Genomic DNA, 16941 nt, shown 5'->3' on the forward strand with positions numbered 1-16941 from the left:
ACCCTGAGGGTGTGTCTTAACATGCCCCGTTTTGTCTAGAAGAAGAAAAGAAGTCGACGCACCCCTGGCAGCCTGCGCAGCGACGCATCCATATAACCCTGTGCGGCCTCTTCCGCTCCCCAACGTTAGCTCCATCACCCCGTCAAACGCCCCTCGCGCGCCCACAACTTACCCACTATGCCTCGGCTAAACTTCCCCCTCACCACCCTTCTCCTCCTCCTCTCGCTCAGCCTCTGCTCCCTTGCGTAGCCAGGCCACGGCTCTGGGCCGTCCCGTTTCACCCGCAAAAAGTATGTCACTATCAGCGGCAAGCGTATGGCCTACGTGGAAGTGGGCACTGGAGACCCCATTGTCTTCCTTCACGGCAACCCGACCTCCTCGTACCTGTGGCGCAATATCATGCCCTTCCTCGAAGGCAAAGGGCGTCTCATCGCCCCGGATTTAATCGGCATGGGTGACTCCGACAAGCTGGACAACAGCGGCTCAAACAGCTACACTTTCGTCGAGCACACCAACTACCTCTTCCCGCTGCTCGAGGCCATCGGCGTGAAGGTGCGCGTCACCTTGGTCATCCATGACTGGGGTTCCGCTCTAGGCTTTCTGTGGGCGTACTACAACCGCAATAATCCCAACGCAGTCAAGGCCATCGTGTTCTTCGAGGCGCTTGTCGCCCCCTTCCCCTCATTCGACGAGCTTCCAGACCGCGCAGAGGGCTTCTTCTGCCTTTTGAGGAGCCCGGCGGGCGAGAAACTTGTGCTGCAGGAGAATTTCTTCCTCGAGGATGTCCTCTTTGATACAGGCAATTTCAGCGAAAAGGATAAAGCAGTCTACCGCAGGCCGTATTTGAAACCAGGAGAGTCGCGTAGGCCAATGCTGACGTGGACGAGGCAGATTCCCATCGGTGGTAAGCCGGCGGATGTCACCGCACTGATCGGTGCGTACTCAAAGTGGCTCGAGAAGGCAAAGATTAGGAAGTTGTTCATTAACGCCGAGCCGGGTGTCCCTTCGCCTTTTGCCAGGCCGATCGTGCGGAAGTGGCCTATGCTGACGGAAGTTACGGTTCCGGGATTTCATTTCATACAGGAGTTGGGTCCCGGGCGGAGTTGGCCGGGCTATTAAGAAGTGGTTGTGATTGTATCAGAATTGGTTATGGCAGAGCTACTACTGCCTGTGTAATATTATCGTTAACTAAATGATGGACTTAGAGTTTATGTTCAAGTGACTGAACAAGCAGTTAATCGCAAGAACGGGAGCTTTGCACAAATGGTGTACGGTATTTGGTGTTTTCGCTTCCTTTTGTTGACAAATGTAAGTTCGAGAAGAATGTGATGTTACCTTTTTTGTCTGCTCAACGTACCCCTCAAAACTTCGCAGTAGTGGAGTTCTGTCTGTGCGAGGAAACGGCGACAACTTCTTGCATCGCTGACCCGCATGCAGTGTATGAGGGTTCCATCTACACAGACCACTCGACATCGGGAGCAGTGAGATAGCACAAGGCCCGAACCCACTCCTTTATTATTTCTCTTTCTCCTTCCCTCTACTTTAGTCCGTCTGCGCGCGGGGCGCTGCGTCGTCGCTGATGCGCTGACAAGTGCACCTCGTGTACCCCTGTTCATGTAAAAGGTCGCGTGATGCCGTGCAGGACAGTGGGCGGCACGGTTTTGCGAAGGACCTTGCTTGCGTCGTGCTTGCAGTGACATTATCTGAACCTCATCGTCTGTTTCTGTTTCTGTATGCGCCGCATCGACGACATTCTACCCAACCATCCGCCCCTGAACCAATTCCGGCGCGAGCGACCACGAACCTACCACCACCTACTCCGCAATATCAAACAGCACAAACACCTTCACCTCAACATCGAGCTCTCCGCCCGACACGAACGTATCAGCCTGGGTTCCAAACGCCGCCTCTGCGAATTGATTCTCCCGCGGCGCCTGTATCGCAGTTTCGCTAATCGCGAGCACCTTCCCCAGCTCCACGCCGGCGCTCTCTGCGAACAACATTGCCTTCCTCTTCGCGTCGGCCACGGCGAGCCTCCTGGCCTTGTCCTTCGTCATCTGTGAGTCCTCCAACCCGAACGTGACCCCATTAATCTCGTTACTCCCGGCGCGCACCAGCGCGTCGAGCACCCCGCCGACGGCATCCACATCGCGCACCTTGATCGAGATAGAGTTGGACACGGTGTACACGCGCGTCCTGTTCTCCCGACGCCCGCGAGTGTCCTGGAACACGTCGAAGGATGAAGTCTGCACGTCTGTGTCAGCGATGCCTTGCTCCTTCAGCACGGCGACCACGCGCGCAAACTTGCGGTTGTTCTCCGACAGCGCGGCTACTGCAGTAGTAGCCGTCGTCGTCACGCCGGCATCTATCGTGGCTAGGTCCGGGACGGCGCTGGCGCTGCCTTCGCCTACCACGTTGATCGTGCGCGCGGAGGCCGTCAGAAGCAGCGTCGCGAGGAGGAGAAGGGTGACTTTCATGGTGGCGGCTTGTTTGCGCAGTTGTTTTGATCAGGTGGTTGGGAGGAGTACTGCTTGGGTGCTGAGACGAGAAGGGATTGTAGTCGGCGTAGTCAGATACATATGTGTATGTACACATATATATAGTAGTCTGGAGCCCCTAACCCTGAGCTTGGTTAAGGATGCAGGCGGAGGGCGACAAGTGTGAGTGATTTAGAGGCGGGCGAGAGGTGATGAGGTGTTTGCCACGTCGGCTGTGAGAGAAGGAATCGAAAGAGAGAAAGAAGCGTGGCGAGATTGGTATGAAGAAGAAACGCCAGGGAATAGTGGCAATCGTGGGGTAGACGGGAGCGGTATACCTCGAGAGAGGCGCCAGTCATCGTCAGAGAGGCCTGCGGGTATATCTTAACGGTGGGTGATGTTGCAGTATCGCACAGTATGAGTAAAAGTCAACATACTCCTCTTCATCCGTACAATCCGTACCGGAGATATAGGATGTGAGGGCCACAGAAGGGATTGGAGATTCTACAATTACCTATTGTAGGATGGTGCGGACGCTCCATGCAAGTTTCACTTGTGCAATACGTACAGTAACAAAGTGATGCTGTATGGAGTGGATGTTGCAGAAGCGAGAGCCTCCTCCTGCATTTTGAAACCGTACGGACGCACCGGGGGCATGTGATGGACGATGAGAGAGCGAGTTGATGATCGCATAATAGTAGGCGCATCACATGTGCGCAAAGTGACTTGTGCAGGTGCGAGAAACTCAAATGTAGCGCGGTGGAGAAAGCGGGAAGATTGGTTAGAGAGGCCATCCGTTACTTTGCTCATACAATACTACTCTGTACTATGTGGATGACGATACAACTGACAATACTGTATTACAGAATACTACTGTACGAGATGCGATATTCCGGACATGCACTGTACTGTAGTGTTCAGCAACTTGAAGAAGGGAGAGTCCAAATGGAGGTGGGAATAAGTGGATGATCAACTACGGGGTGATATCTGCAGCTGTTGATGATGCGGTGTGGACTTTTGCGACTCTGGTGAGAAAGTACAGTAGTCGCACATGCATGCCCCTTTGTGTTTTCTGTAGACACGGCTAATGTACAGAATGGTGCGGTACATTGCAGTACAAAAGATAATTTCTCCACCGGTTTGCTGATTGAGCACACATGAGACCCGAATGTCCCTCCATTCTATCCCTCCATTCTCTGGTGCGAAGGAAGAAGCGGGACTCATACTGTAGGGTTGAGCCTTTGTTAGATCGCCGTGATATTCAAATTTAAAAGAAATCATCCAATGAGCGGCTGGGCAACATTTGCGCCAGGTCACCCAAACGTGCTCGGAGAGAAGACGACTGCATCCAATTTGCTTCAGAAAGCTGCCCATATTTCCATATTTCCATGACGTCGCACAAAACTGCTTGTTCCTCGCCGCAGGACCTTGGCTTCATCAATACTGTACATAGAGCAATGTCCTTTCGTTTACCCGCAACGTGTGCTCCTCGCCCTGTGTGGAGTCTCAAGACTTGTTCACTACTGTACCGCATAAACATCACTACAAAGCATGTACTGTACCATACATTTGCCTTTGTACTGTACTGTGCCCATTCCACTCCGCGCTCTCGTGACGCTTACCCACTGGTTGCACACGCATCGCTCGACGCTTGTCTGTTGCGACTCTGTTGGGATAGCACGCGGATATGAGGGGCGCGCACACACAAGGAGGAGAACGGCAGTGCGTGAGTGGGTAAGGAATGGAGCGGAGGCAGCAAGGGAGGCGCACGAAAACGAGAAGTAGAACCAGGGATGATGACAGGACACTAGTACAGTATCTGCTGTTGTAGAGTTTTCTAGGTAGCGCACGAGCCGCGCCGATCGAACTGAGTTTGAATGCGTAGGACATGATAAGTGCACCACCATTCTACATGTGAGCAGATTGTTCGTGCTTAGAGGGAGGAGGAGCTATACACTGTAAGTTTGTAAAGAGAGTACTACCTGTACTGTACGAAAGAACCATACAGAGAGGACTCGCCCAATAGTGCCGAATTGAGTAATTCCACGAATGAGTAATGCAGGGGTTTTTCGGTGAACACAGGTTCTCATACCTTGCATTGCTGTTAGACACCTGTCCTAGACGGGGACGCGGCCACGAAGATGCCCAACAGTAAACGGATCATCCTTTCCAACAGACCTGTTGACAGCTAAAAAGGGGGGCTGCGAGCGTAGGGGAGAGAGAAAAGCGAGATGTTTATTTCAAGAGCGGGGGTCGGTCCGGGAGTTGTTCTATTTTTTCTGTCCCTCTTGTCGCAGGGTGTCGCGGCGCGCCCCTTTCTCTTGTAGAGGGGCCGCCAGCATCTTCCACTTCCCAGGACCGCTGTTCTTCAAAGGGAGATTGACCACGTGTACACCTGGCGTACACGTAGACCAATAAAATCATGTTTTGAAGGCTTTGGTCCTGGCGCCACTCCTGGGTACTGTACCCTGTACAGTTGTGAAGAGTCGGATACTGAAATAATAATCACATGATTTGATTGGATATGTGCGTCTGGCACACAGTGGAAACACGCGCGCATGACTCCACAGAACACATCGCATGTACGCCTATACGACGATATATAGAGTAGAAGTGACACCCAGTGAGCAGAATGCAGATGCAGACAGTGAGAGCAGGGGACAAGCGAAAGGGTGAGAGGACAATAACGTGGGCAAAAGGAAGGAATTCTCAGTCGGATGCACGGGAAGACGAACAGACGGATGGGTAAAGAATCAAGGGAAGAAGCCGATTCGTGCGACATGGAAAGAGATGGCAAGTGCATGCCGCTGCACCGAAAGGATGAGTGTAACGGAATGGGGGCTGGACCCACGAAGAAGGAAGTGGTATCACCACTGACAGAGGCGAATTCGGAGGATGAATCGAAGGATCAATGCGTACGTATGATGTACATAGCATGGACGAATGCAAGGAAAAGGCAGCTGAAAGACCCGCAAAAAGGGAAACGAGCGAGGGGGAAACGATGGATCCCGTAGCTAGAAGGGTACGGCATGAGTACTTATAGACGGGAGGTAGCTGAGTTAGCAAAGAAAAGGAGAGAGCATCGATCGACGCCAGCACATGCTGATTACATTTGCCGAACCCGTATCCACAGTGTAGTCCGAAGGAATCAACCAATCAGCGATATCGTCATGAACAACGATTTTCTCACAACAGTACCCCAAATCTCCCCCACACGACCCCCTCCCCAGCCGCACACCCGGGCAGGGGCAACATATATACTGACTGCAGGCCGCTCCTTTGCTCCTGGTGATCGGCTTGAGTCAGGGAACCGGCGCTCGACCTTGACGATCCAATTGACACAATTTAGTGTCACCATCGACACCAATCCCCCAATCGCTCCACGTTGCCTCGTGTTTTCCTGGAGCCTCACTGTAACTATTTTTCTCTAACCTTAATCCATTGTTCACACAACTTGAGTGCACATACTAACTATTTTTTTTCCTCACTTCTGCACGAAGTTCGTTCATAGCGTGACGCAGATTCGGGCGTTTGCTTGCCATAGATACTTGACTTGATTGTTTGTGTGGCGGACTCAGGTGAGGTTTTAATCCTCGGGTCTGCCTCTTGCAAGCGGTCTCATTTGGCATGGAAACATGAATCAAATGTGCGTCACTCTGCATTCATCCGGTGTGGCGGCTGTCTCGTCCTCTTCGTCAACCGCAGCGCTTCCGGCGTTGTTCTCGACGAAAGAAACATCACATGCACCTTCTTCTACGCAGGCTTCTCCAAGGGATTGTTCTCGGCCTCCGACGGCATGCTGTCGTCCACATTTTCCCAGGAGATGAAACGAGTTATCCTGAGCATTCCGGTCCTGGGGTGCGACGCCCAGATGTCGTACGCCGCCATAGGTATCTTCTTCGTCACATGCAGTGGGTTTTCATTCGAGCTTTCGTTTCTAATTTCTAAATGCATAAAAGGGGCCATACATCTTACGTAGCTTTGAGCAATAACGCAATTAACTATTTTGCTACAATCTATATGCGTCTTCACTCCATGGTGTCCTGCTCACTTTTCCTTGCACGATAGGGTACGAGTCGACGAGCATGAATAGATTTCCTCGACATTTTCGGCCATGACACGACTCTAACACGTAGCGAGGGTGGCGTCCTTCTACGATTCTGCATAGCCCGTAGAACTTTGATACGAATGCAGGCCATTTCGTGCCACCGAATGAAGTTCCACGAGCGACAAGAACTTTGTCTCCCACTTCGAAGAAGTGAGACGACGACGCTACGAGCCTCTTTTCCACAGAGGCCCCCGAGCGAACCGCTCGTGGGACAGATCCAGTCAGGAGCTCCAAACGACGATGATGGTCTAAGGAAGGAACAACTAGGCTTGCACCTGTCTCTGCACTGGAATCCATCCGAGGCGGGATCCCATACATCAGTTCGAATGGCGACACGCCGTTCTTCATGGCACGTCGGCGATATCCATACAGAACCTGGGTGAGTGCTTTGTCCCACTCTATTACAGTTCCAAGAACTGTCTTACGGACGGCAGCCTTCAAAGTTCCAACCATTCTCTCTGCTCTACCGTTAGACATGGGAGCGTAGGCGAGGACGGTGCGCCAAGTGATACCGTGCCGAGCCATGAAGCTAGAAACGGCCGAGGCTGTAAAGCAGGTAGCATTGTCAGAGACAATGGTTCTCGGAGGGCCGAATGAGTACATGATTTCTCTCTTGACGAAGTCGAGAACTACTTGAGCAGTACTATCAGCAGTGGATAGAGCAATTGGCCATCCTGTGAGGTGTACGACCGCAACCAACACGAAGCGATTTCCAGACGAAGTGACAGGGAAGGGTCCAGCAAAGTCAATAGAGAAAACATCAAACAAGCTTGTGGTGGGAAGGCCCAAAGTTGTCTCATACCTGGGAATCGGACGTGCCTTCTGACACCCGTCACAACTCTTCACGTAGTCTCCCACGTCCATACAAACGGTCGGCCACCAGTAACTTTCCGTGACAAATTGACGAGTGGTCTTCAAGTCCCAATGACCAATGTCGTCATGGAAACCCTTCAGTATCTTTTCGCGATCGGAAATTGGGGCAACAACACGAAGGCCATGAATGGTGCGGCGGAACAACTTCGACTCCCAGACAAGAAAGTTCTTCGCATTATTCTTCATGCGAGACTTCCTGTAATCATCCAACCCAACCGGTGTTTCGCCTTGCAGATAGGACGTGATATCTTGGCAAGACTCTTCTAGATCTTCTGGAGAGTAGATCGGGGTCGTGATAGCGAGGGCAAGGTCTCCCTCTTCCTGGCAAGTTGGGTTGTCGCCGTTCTTGGGCTGAATGCGAGAAAGGTAATCGGTTGCACTGTTTGCGGATCCACGACGATATTCCGCGGTGAAGTCGTACTCGGCTAAGAAGTCTAGCCAACGAGTCAAACGACCGTGGATGTCTTTCTTCCGAAAGGCGTAACTAAGAGCCTGGTGATCCGTAACCAACTTGAAAGGTGTAGACGAAAGCAAGTAAACACGAAATTTCTTCAAAGCAAAGATGACCGCAAGCGCCTCACGCTCACAAGCGGAGTACTTGCGCTCAGAAGTATTCATAGTACGGCTTGCGTACTGGATGGGGTGTATTTTCCCATCTTCCTTCTTTTGAGCCAACACAGCCCCGACGGAGACCGATGACGCATCCGTCTCAACGACGAAGGGCTTCTCGAAGTCTGGGTAAGCCAAGACTGGCGGAGAAGTTAACTTTATGCGTAGTTCATCAAAGGCTTCTTGCATTTCTCCGGTCCATTTCAATCTGCCGTTTCCGGATGTAGCCGCATGGAGTACCGCAGCAATGTCCGCAAACTTGCAGATGAAACGACGGTAGTAGCTTGCTAACCCCAGAAAGCTCCTAAGTTCAGTCGTAGTGGTCGGGATCGGTGCATTCCGAATCACTTCGACCTTGCTCGGGTCAACGGCAATCCCGCCTTTGTCGACAACATGACCGAGCAACTCGATCTTCGCCTGGGAGAAGCTACACTTTGTCAGCTTAAGCTTAAGACCAGCCTCGTCAAGCACATCAAATACATGCTGCAGGTGGCGAAGATGTTCTTCTATAGTCTTAGAGAACACCACAAAGTCATCGAGGTACACACGCACAAACCGCACTCCGCGAAAGATTGTATCCATCATTCTCTGAAATGTCGAAGGCGCATTCATCAATCCAAAGGGCATGACTTCGAACTTATACATCCCGTAGCGACAGACGAAAGTAGTCATTTCTTTGCATTGTTGTGCCATCCGAATTTGCCAGTAACCACTGAACAAATCCAGAGAAGTGAAGTACGCACTTCCTTCCAAGTCATCAAATATCTCTTCTATTTTCGGCAAAGGCCATCTGTCTGCTTTCATCTTCTGATTCAGAGAACGGTAATCAACACAGAAGCGTGGATTCCCATCTTTTTTGGATACGATGACGACCGGAAGGGACCATGCGGCGCTGGAAGGCGTGACGATTCCTGCTTCCAGCATTTTGTCCAGCTCTTTCCGAACGATTTCGTTATGCAAGAGAGCCATTCTCCTCGCCGAGTGATAAATCGGATTAGTATCATCTAACTCGAAATGGTGCTTGATTGGGACTTCAGCAGGCCGAAGGTCGTCAAGGGATGTAGCAACGATACTCTTATCCATCAGGGCGGTCTCGATGACTGCTTGAGCTTCATTGTCAAGATGCACAAGTTTTTCCCGAAGCATTTTCACGGCCTTGTGGATGACATTCGAATCAGGTGATTCTACTTCCTCATCTTCTCCGATCGCTTCGTCCAGAGTTAAGTCTAGCTCGAAAGGTTCATCGCCGAGGATGGCGACAACGTAAGTCTCTTCTTCCGACGAGTTTTCTGAGGCGAACGACTCGACATCAGAAGTGAAGTCCTCACTATCAGTCTCCGAATCCGCGACGATAGGACTTATTTGATCAAACTCCAGACTCATTTTCACGGTTTTGTTTCCGATCAACATACTAACAGACTGGTGACCTAGATCGATGCAGGCTTGAAGTTCTTCGAGAGTTGGATACCCGATTAAGATATCAACTGGGGATCCTTCAACAACCAAGAAGTTGAGTGAAGTAACAGCGCCATTGAACGTGACAGGAACTTCCTCGAGGGAACCTAAGCAGGTTGTCTTTTGTCCATTGGCGACCGTAATCTTCGTCGAGGTCGGCTTCGAAGACAGAGAGAGCTTCGATGCCACAGACGCATTCATAACGTTAGGGATAGCTCCTGAGTCTAACAACGCTCTCATTTGTGTCCCGTAGACTTGTACAGAAACTACTTTCAGACGTTTCGGCAAAGTACCGATCGAAGCAGCTACAGGGCGTCTAGGGCGACTATTGAACAAACGACGGATCTCTTTCTTAGCCTCGTCGCCATCTCCTCGAATCAGTTGACCGAATGTCAAACCAGAGGGGGCGTTCGCGAGGGAAGAAACCACATCGTACTTCCCCGAGTGCTCTTGGACGGCGTTCTTCTTACTTGTCCTCTTCTTTCTTGTTCGGCGGCCGGGCTTAGGAGGTTTCCTCATGTGGTTCGGAGTCCAGTACTTACGCGGTTTGAGAAGGGACGGGATTGGCTCGCCGCCACCATCCTTTCGCGTCTTGGCCACCGGCTCTCCATCGGCGTTTCTCTTGACTGATGCCACTAACTTCTCATCAGCAGGGAGGTCGTCGTGCGTCACAACACTCACCTGGTTTCCTGCAGAGCCCGTCCGTGTACCCGACACGGCAATATCCGTCTGGGTCTTCTGAGGAGGGTAGGTACTGCTACCTCCCCTCTGTGGACCAATTCTAGCCCAACAGCTTGTCTCTGCATGACCAAATTTTCCGCAGCGAGGGGACTTCGTGTCCCTATGCGTATTCGCATCGCATCTATTAGCGCCATGACCCGGTCGTTTGCAATAAGAACAAGTACGATCGTGGGCGGGGCGGAATGCTGTTGCGTCATCCTTCCACTGATTCTTCTTGATAATAAGGGAAATATCGGCTAGTCGATCAGCTAAAGCGTCAACCTTCGTCTCGAGTGGAGACAAAGGAGCTTTTGAACGCATCATGACTCTTTTTGACCCACCTTGCCCTCTCGGCTCATACATAACTTGCGAGTTCTCTGACCGCTGGTAGCGCGAATTGCTCAAGGAGTTCGCCGCCGCCTGAAAGGCGCAGCGACCAGACCAGAAGTCCATGATTGCATCGAATAGGGCCTTGTTGGTCTTCGCACCTCGATAGATGGCAAACTGGGCCAACTCGAGATGTTCTATCACGGCGTTGCGAAGCAGTCTGAACTTCGCTTCGTCGTTGAATCCCGCCTTCTCGTAGAGACGGTATGAGTTTCGAAGGGACCCACGGAGATCCCCGAAAGAAAGGCGAGCGGCCATCGCATCCCGAATCACATCTTCAGGTGATTCAACCGAGGCGAACCGCTCGACCAAGGCCTTCTTGACCTTCTGGTAGTCGGAGCCATCTGCACTGATATCTCCGTTCTTGACAAAGGCTTGATAAAAGAACTCGAATGCATCTCCCTCCAGGTAGCGAAGGAGTTCAGATGCCCTTTCTTCGTCCGATTTTCCAGAGGTGGCAACATTCTCGAAGACGAAGAAGAACTTGTGAACGTCGGCCGGCTTCGACCCGTCAAACTGTGACAGGGAGCCGTCTTCTTTGCCACCCCTCCACAAGAGTACCATGTTGACAGCTAAAAAAGGGGGCGGCGCGCGTAGGGGAGAGAGAAAAGCGAGATGTTTATTTCAAGAGGGGGGGTCGGTCCGGGTGTTGTTCTTTTTTTCTGTCCCTCTTGTCGCAGGGTGTCGCGGCGCGCCCCTTTCTCTTATAGAGGGGCCGCCAGCATCTTCCACTTCGCAGGACCGCCGCCCTTCAAAGGGAGATTGTCCACGTGTACACCTGGCGTACACGTAGACCAATAAAATCATGTTTTGAAGGCTTTGGTCCTGGGGCCACTCCTGGGTACTGTACCCTGTACAGTACCCCAAATCTCCCCCACAAGACCCCACAGATCCTCTCCGTCTTACTCCAGTGACACGCAAGGGCACCGACACAACCACAACACAGCATGAAAAGACGAGTGCAGATGGAACCAAAGGGATAGAATCAAATGAGTGTGTTATTCCAGGTTTTGAGGAAGTAATTGCCTGCTTCACGGGAGTGGAGGAAATGGTGAACGATTTGGGTATCGAGGATGCAGTTTGCCGTTTGCACCGTGCAAAGCGCGAGTTTCTAACTGCACACGCTGAGCAGAGTCGTTCCGAGAGGCGCCAGACGCTTGTAAACGAGTATTTTGTGTGACCCCATTCATTAGTGCAAGATGCGAGTATTGCATGTTGTTGGAACCTTGCATGGGGGTGCACTACTTGGTGTGGTTGACTGTACAACGAATCCAATCAGTGTGCCCTTTTGCAATGCCCTTGTTGGCAGTGTTTGAGAGCTGCGCGCGTAGGGGGAGGGAAAAAGAACAAAGAAGAGAAATTTATTATGTTCTACGTCCTGTTCCCCCCTCCCCGTTATTTTCTCGTGGTGATGTCCTCCCTCTTATAGACAAGAAAAGACGGCCTCCACTTGACGGAATAAATGCCTTTTGTCGGGAGATTTCTATCGTGTACACGTGGTACACATGCAGACTAATTATTAAACTACAGATTTGGGTGATGTCTCAGGGTATGTCCTGAGGTATGTCTTGGGGTTTGTCCTGGGGTTTGGCCTGGATATCCCTCCCGACAGCCCTCATGTTCTTTTGTTTTCGATCTAGTGCAGAGTAGCTCGATTCTCTAAATGAGATCCATCTCAAAAGTAGCTGTCAAGTTCATATAGTTTTTATCGCCAGCCTTTCTTCTCCTTTTTCATCCTCATCCTGCCAACCTCAAAGATTTTTTCCTAAACGGAGCAGAGCACACCCACGGTAAGTTCTCTGTGGATAGGCCACTGCGCTATGTCTTTGATGAGGCCCAGACGCTTTCTCTCAATTTTCCTGCTTGACCAACATCGTAGAAATGAAAGTCTTTAGTTTTCCATGTTTATTTTCTTCTTCCCAAGTCAGCGGTCACTTTTAACATTAGGAAATCAACGAGTTTCGCGAAATCATATCTCTAACAACTCAGCCCTCTATAAACAGGACCATTGCTCAGGAACAGTTGGTGCGGACGAGCTCCAAAAAAATGACATGTTTGTACTCGTCGCAATTCAGGCTGTGGATGTCCTACAATGAATACAATTCTATTTCGCGAACTCGTAATACTTCTAACAAGCGAGATTCACGCCTATCCATGCGAATACCACTTCACCAACAACTGCAATCACATGATTTCATGCAAAGCTGCGTGAATGCCCGCTCTGCCACTCATTCCCGAAAGCGATTCTGTTCAACTGGCACAGCATACGTACTGGATGGCCAACTTTGATTTATTTCTCCCAATTTGGAAAGGTCCTCGCAGCATTTAGAAGCCTGAACCTGTTGTCGTAGAGAAACTGAAAATAAGTACCAGGCCATCTTGCAAAGAGAGGTAGTAGTTGAAGCTAGTCGATACCGGGCCTTCACGTCAATGTCTAGCGGGAGAATGATAGGCATCGATATTTCACGCATATGCGATTGTCCCAGCTTCTATGTATTAATCCGTACTTGTATTTATTTTCATTCCAGAGATCGGTGAAGCCTGCATGCACAACAGTCGAATAGACTCTCACTGTTATTAATCCCTTGAACTTTCACAGTACTTCAAAGATCGAGAGCTTTAGATGTTCGGTACTATGGCTCTGCCGTTTTGTTTTGAAATGGACTGGGTACTACTCAATGTTTCGGCGACCTGGTTTCGCTGAAAATTTAGAACCGATATCAATGTTCTCTGGTTTCTTTTCTTTTCGAGTAGGGTCTTGTATGCGGCCTTAGCTTCATTGAAGTATTAGCTTCATAGAGAGAGTGCTACCACCACGCAAACCGATAATAATACCGAAATTCAGACATTGATAAGCTGTAAACACCATCAAAAAAACTTCTCTCTCCTGTTCAGAGTAACCGTTCTACCCAAAGTTTTAAGCCGTTAACTCTCATTTTTTTGAAACTATATGCTTCTTTCGGGGTACAGCAATTTCAGAAACAGGACAGTATCATGTTGATTCAAAGCACAGCATGCTGGAAAGCGTCTGCGAGGTCACATAGGCACCAATCCTGCCTTTGCATAGAGAAAAGATGGTTGTTCCATTGCTTTGGTTGGCATGCATTCAATCCATTTGTATCGTAGATGCTAATGGGTTTGCGTATTCTATGTGAGCGTTTGAAAGGTGTTGTTGACGCAGCATATTCAACCTTGATCTCTAGCACCTGCGTGGAGTGACATATAAGCGGAACATCACAGAAGCGATTCGCCTGAAAACGGTAATATATTTTGAGAATGCATTTACGCCGGTATATCAATCAAGCACAATAGCTGAGACACAACCATAGTGCCTTCGTTCCACGGTTATCGATTAGTATATACTGTATAGTAGTATATACCTTCGCAGCCAAGTAGAACTAGCTCGATAAACACACCATAACCAGGGGTGAACGGGAACGACAGGTCATTTACTTATCACAGGTATTGTGCTCAGGATTTTGTTCATAAATCAAGAAACCGCTCTCAATTTATTTGTGAATGTTAGGTCGATTTTTTGTAAAAAAGCAAAGAGAGAGAAACAGAGAGGGAGAGAGAGAGGAAAAGACATGAGAGGTGTAGAGTGTAATCTTCCTCTGACTAACAATTTTTTTGTAGATGGGAGGCATTCCTCGAAAAGTCTACAGCCTTTCACAAAAGGCGCGTCTGAAGCCTTGCCTACACTACTTGATCATATGTGAGATGCGAAAAAAAGGATTGATTGAAACTGGAGAAAATCAGATGATTCCCTTTCTTGTTTTCCCCTTCAGATTCCATTTTATAAACTTTTACATGGACAAGGATGAGCAAAATCTCCACGACACAAAATTTCTCTACTGGAAGGGAGGCGTTAAATCATGTACGGACGAAAGGTCACGTTGAGAAGATTTCTCTTTTTAAGATCTAGTACAACTAGAAAGAAGATGGAATCTTTTTGACCGCTCCTATACTTGGTACAGAAGCGGGCCTCACGATTGCTGAAGAGAATGGTGCGGGTGCCGTAGTGTGTTCTCTATCTGCACTCTGTATCGTTTGTTATGGGCCAATGTAAAAAACTATGTTCCCGATATCCAAGCACCAAGCAATACAATTATCAGGTTACGATTACGGAATACGGCCAATTTTCAGAAGAGGTGACAATCGATAAAAAGCGATATCCGAGACTTGTCTCAGGTGGTTGAAGCATTTCTCCGTCGAACGAACCACGCTATTGTAGTGTCTATCTGACCGGGGCTTGTCCTCATAATATGAGGACTATAACTTAAATTGAACATTTAGAACTCTATCTTGGACACTATTTCCTTAACGTATTTGTTCTCGGCAATAATATACGTTTTACAGAACGCCTAGAAAGCAGAGCTTTGAATACACAGAAAGTTTAAGAATGTAATAAAAATTGAGTACCTAGTTCCCCTTTTTAGACTGGCGTTTTTGGTTTCGAAGTTGTTTGACATGCGGTTTTATGGCGGTTTAAAAAAGCTTAACAGGAACAGGAAGAACGTGCAATTCTCACAAAAAGTTCTTTCTGGCCCCAGGGAAGAACTCAAGTACGGTGGCGGCGGTATCTTTTTTTCTTCTTGTCCATAAAGCGCAAGTCAAAAAAAAAAAAAAAAAATCGAGAACAACGGTCCTGTAGACAGTAGGGGCTTGATATAATTGATAATAATTGAAGACGCCGAAAAAGGGCCGTTTTCTTGTCGTTTTACACTGAAAGTGTATTATGAAAGGTCTCCATCCACACTCGCTGCAGGCGTTCCAAAGTGTACACTGTACATACTACTGTACTCTCTCACACACACACCTACACGTTGTATCCGGGAAGCATGACGGATTTGCCGGGGCGCAACGAAGCGGAATCGCCCAAGTCAATATTGCCGCTGGAGACGGCAGCGGAGAGGTGGTCGGGGAGCTGCTGTTGCTTGTGCTTGGACCACAGGTAGACCTCGGGGTGGTGTCGAATCAACCGCTGTTTTTCGCGCTTGCGCATCGTGCGCAACAACGGCAGCAGCAGCAGCGAAAACAAGCTGGCGCCGGTGAACAGGGAGGCATACCCCGTGAGATCCACGATCCATTGACTAGCGGGGTACGTCGACTCGCGGTAGTACTCGTCCGTGACGAACCGGTTGTAGTTGTAGAAGATGCGGTACACGAGCCAGTAACCGAAGAGGGGCGTCACGTCATCCTGCATGAGGTTGGACGTGGAGCTGGCGATGTCGTAGCGGTCCTCGCCGTACACGACGACGGGGCGGAAGGTGGCAAACGTCTGCGTGTTGGGCCCGATGAGGATCATGTCGCGGTTGCGCCCGAGGCGGTTGTGCACGGTGGACTGGTTGGTGCCGACAAACATCTGCAGCGACTCTTCCGGCAGGAAGTCCTTGGCCGCGCGCAGGTTGAAGTACGGCCCGTCGCCGCTCGGGTTCCACTGCGCGCCGTCCCACTCGTAGCGTACGTCGACGCCGCCCGTGCCCGTGTCGAGGGCGAGCGGGAAGAAGGCAAAGTAGAAGATATTGCAGATCTGCTTGGAGTCGGTCTTTGCAAACTGCTCCTTGGTCATGTCCTTGACCGCCAGGCTGTCGACGCCCGAGGTGAGGACGCCAAACTCGTCCATGAGGGCCCTCTTCTCCACGAGCTGGTCGTGCATAAAGTCGCGCGACTCGTCGTTGAGCCCGCCCACGCTCTTCATGCACTGCAGAAAGTAGTTGTCTGTGTAAAACTGGAGGACGGAGCTGTTTCGAAAGTCGGTCGAGGTAGCTCGGGCCAGCGCCTTCCTGCCGACCCTATAGCACGGCCTGCAGGCGGTGTCGCGCTCGCCGGCGGTGATGCGGTTGAGCGAGCGGAGCGGGAAGGGGAAGAAGTCGCCGACGGTAGCGTCGCAGTCCTCCGCGCGGGGGTTGTCCCAGAAGCGGTCGACGGCGTGCTCGAACGCGTCCGACTGGCGCGCGGCCTGCGGGCCGGCCGGGTCCGCGCCGCGCGCGTTGCGGCCCTCGGCGTCCGTGAAGTTGAACAGCTGCAGCCGGCTGAACGGGACGCCGCGCTGCGACAGACACACGGTGACGACGGGCGCCGGCAGGCCGTCCGTGCGCTCGGAGCGCAGGAAGCCGCCCGGGTCGGCCTGCTGCCGCACAAAGTCGACCGTGACCGCCGTGACCGCGAGCGCCGCCCCCACCACCATCACCACGTACAGCCACAGCACGCCCTTGTCCCTCGCCGACAGCGCGCCGCCACCCATGCCGCAGCACCTTCTCCCGCGGCGGGCCTTCCCCTCCCCCGCGGCGGGGTCTTCCTCGGGCTGCT

The 16941-nt window shown here is 50.9% G+C and overlaps 2 protein-coding genes; one reads left to right on the forward strand and one right to left on the reverse strand.

Annotated features, from left to right (window-relative positions):
• The first annotated feature begins 450 nt into the window (after positions 1-450).
• Positions 451-1119, forward strand: CHC_T00001738001 (hypothetical protein). Its single transcript, XM_005712661.1, has one exon. The coding sequence runs from the start codon at positions 451-453 to the stop codon at positions 1117-1119; it is 669 nt and encodes a 222-aa protein (XP_005712718.1).
• A 194-nt stretch (positions 1120-1313) lies between these two features.
• On the reverse strand, positions 1314-2477 carry CHC_T00001739001 (hypothetical protein). XM_005712662.1 is given in 2 exon segments: positions 1314-1814; positions 1815-2477. The coding sequence occupies 1 exon segment, from the start codon at positions 2475-2477 to the stop codon at positions 1815-1817; it is 663 nt and encodes a 220-aa protein (XP_005712719.1). The 3' UTR covers positions 1314-1814.
• Between the last annotated feature and the right edge of the window lie 14464 nt (positions 2478-16941).

The sequence above is a fragment of the Chondrus crispus genome, genomic scaffold (genome assembly GCF_000350225.1).
Source record: "Chondrus crispus Stackhouse genomic scaffold, scaffold_110, whole genome shotgun sequence".
Classification (NCBI taxonomy): Eukaryota; Rhodophyta; class Florideophyceae; order Gigartinales; family Gigartinaceae; genus Chondrus; species Chondrus crispus.

Bases quoted from the DNA above. Each gene is read 5' to 3' on its own strand.
- CHC_T00001739001 (XM_005712662.1), bottom strand. From the start codon at position 2,477: ATGAAAGTCACCCTTCTCCTCCTCGCGACGCTGCTTCTGACGGCCTCC.
- CHC_T00001738001 (XM_005712661.1), top strand. From the start codon at position 451: ATGGGTGACTCCGACAAGCTGGACAACAGCGGCTCAAACAGCTACACT.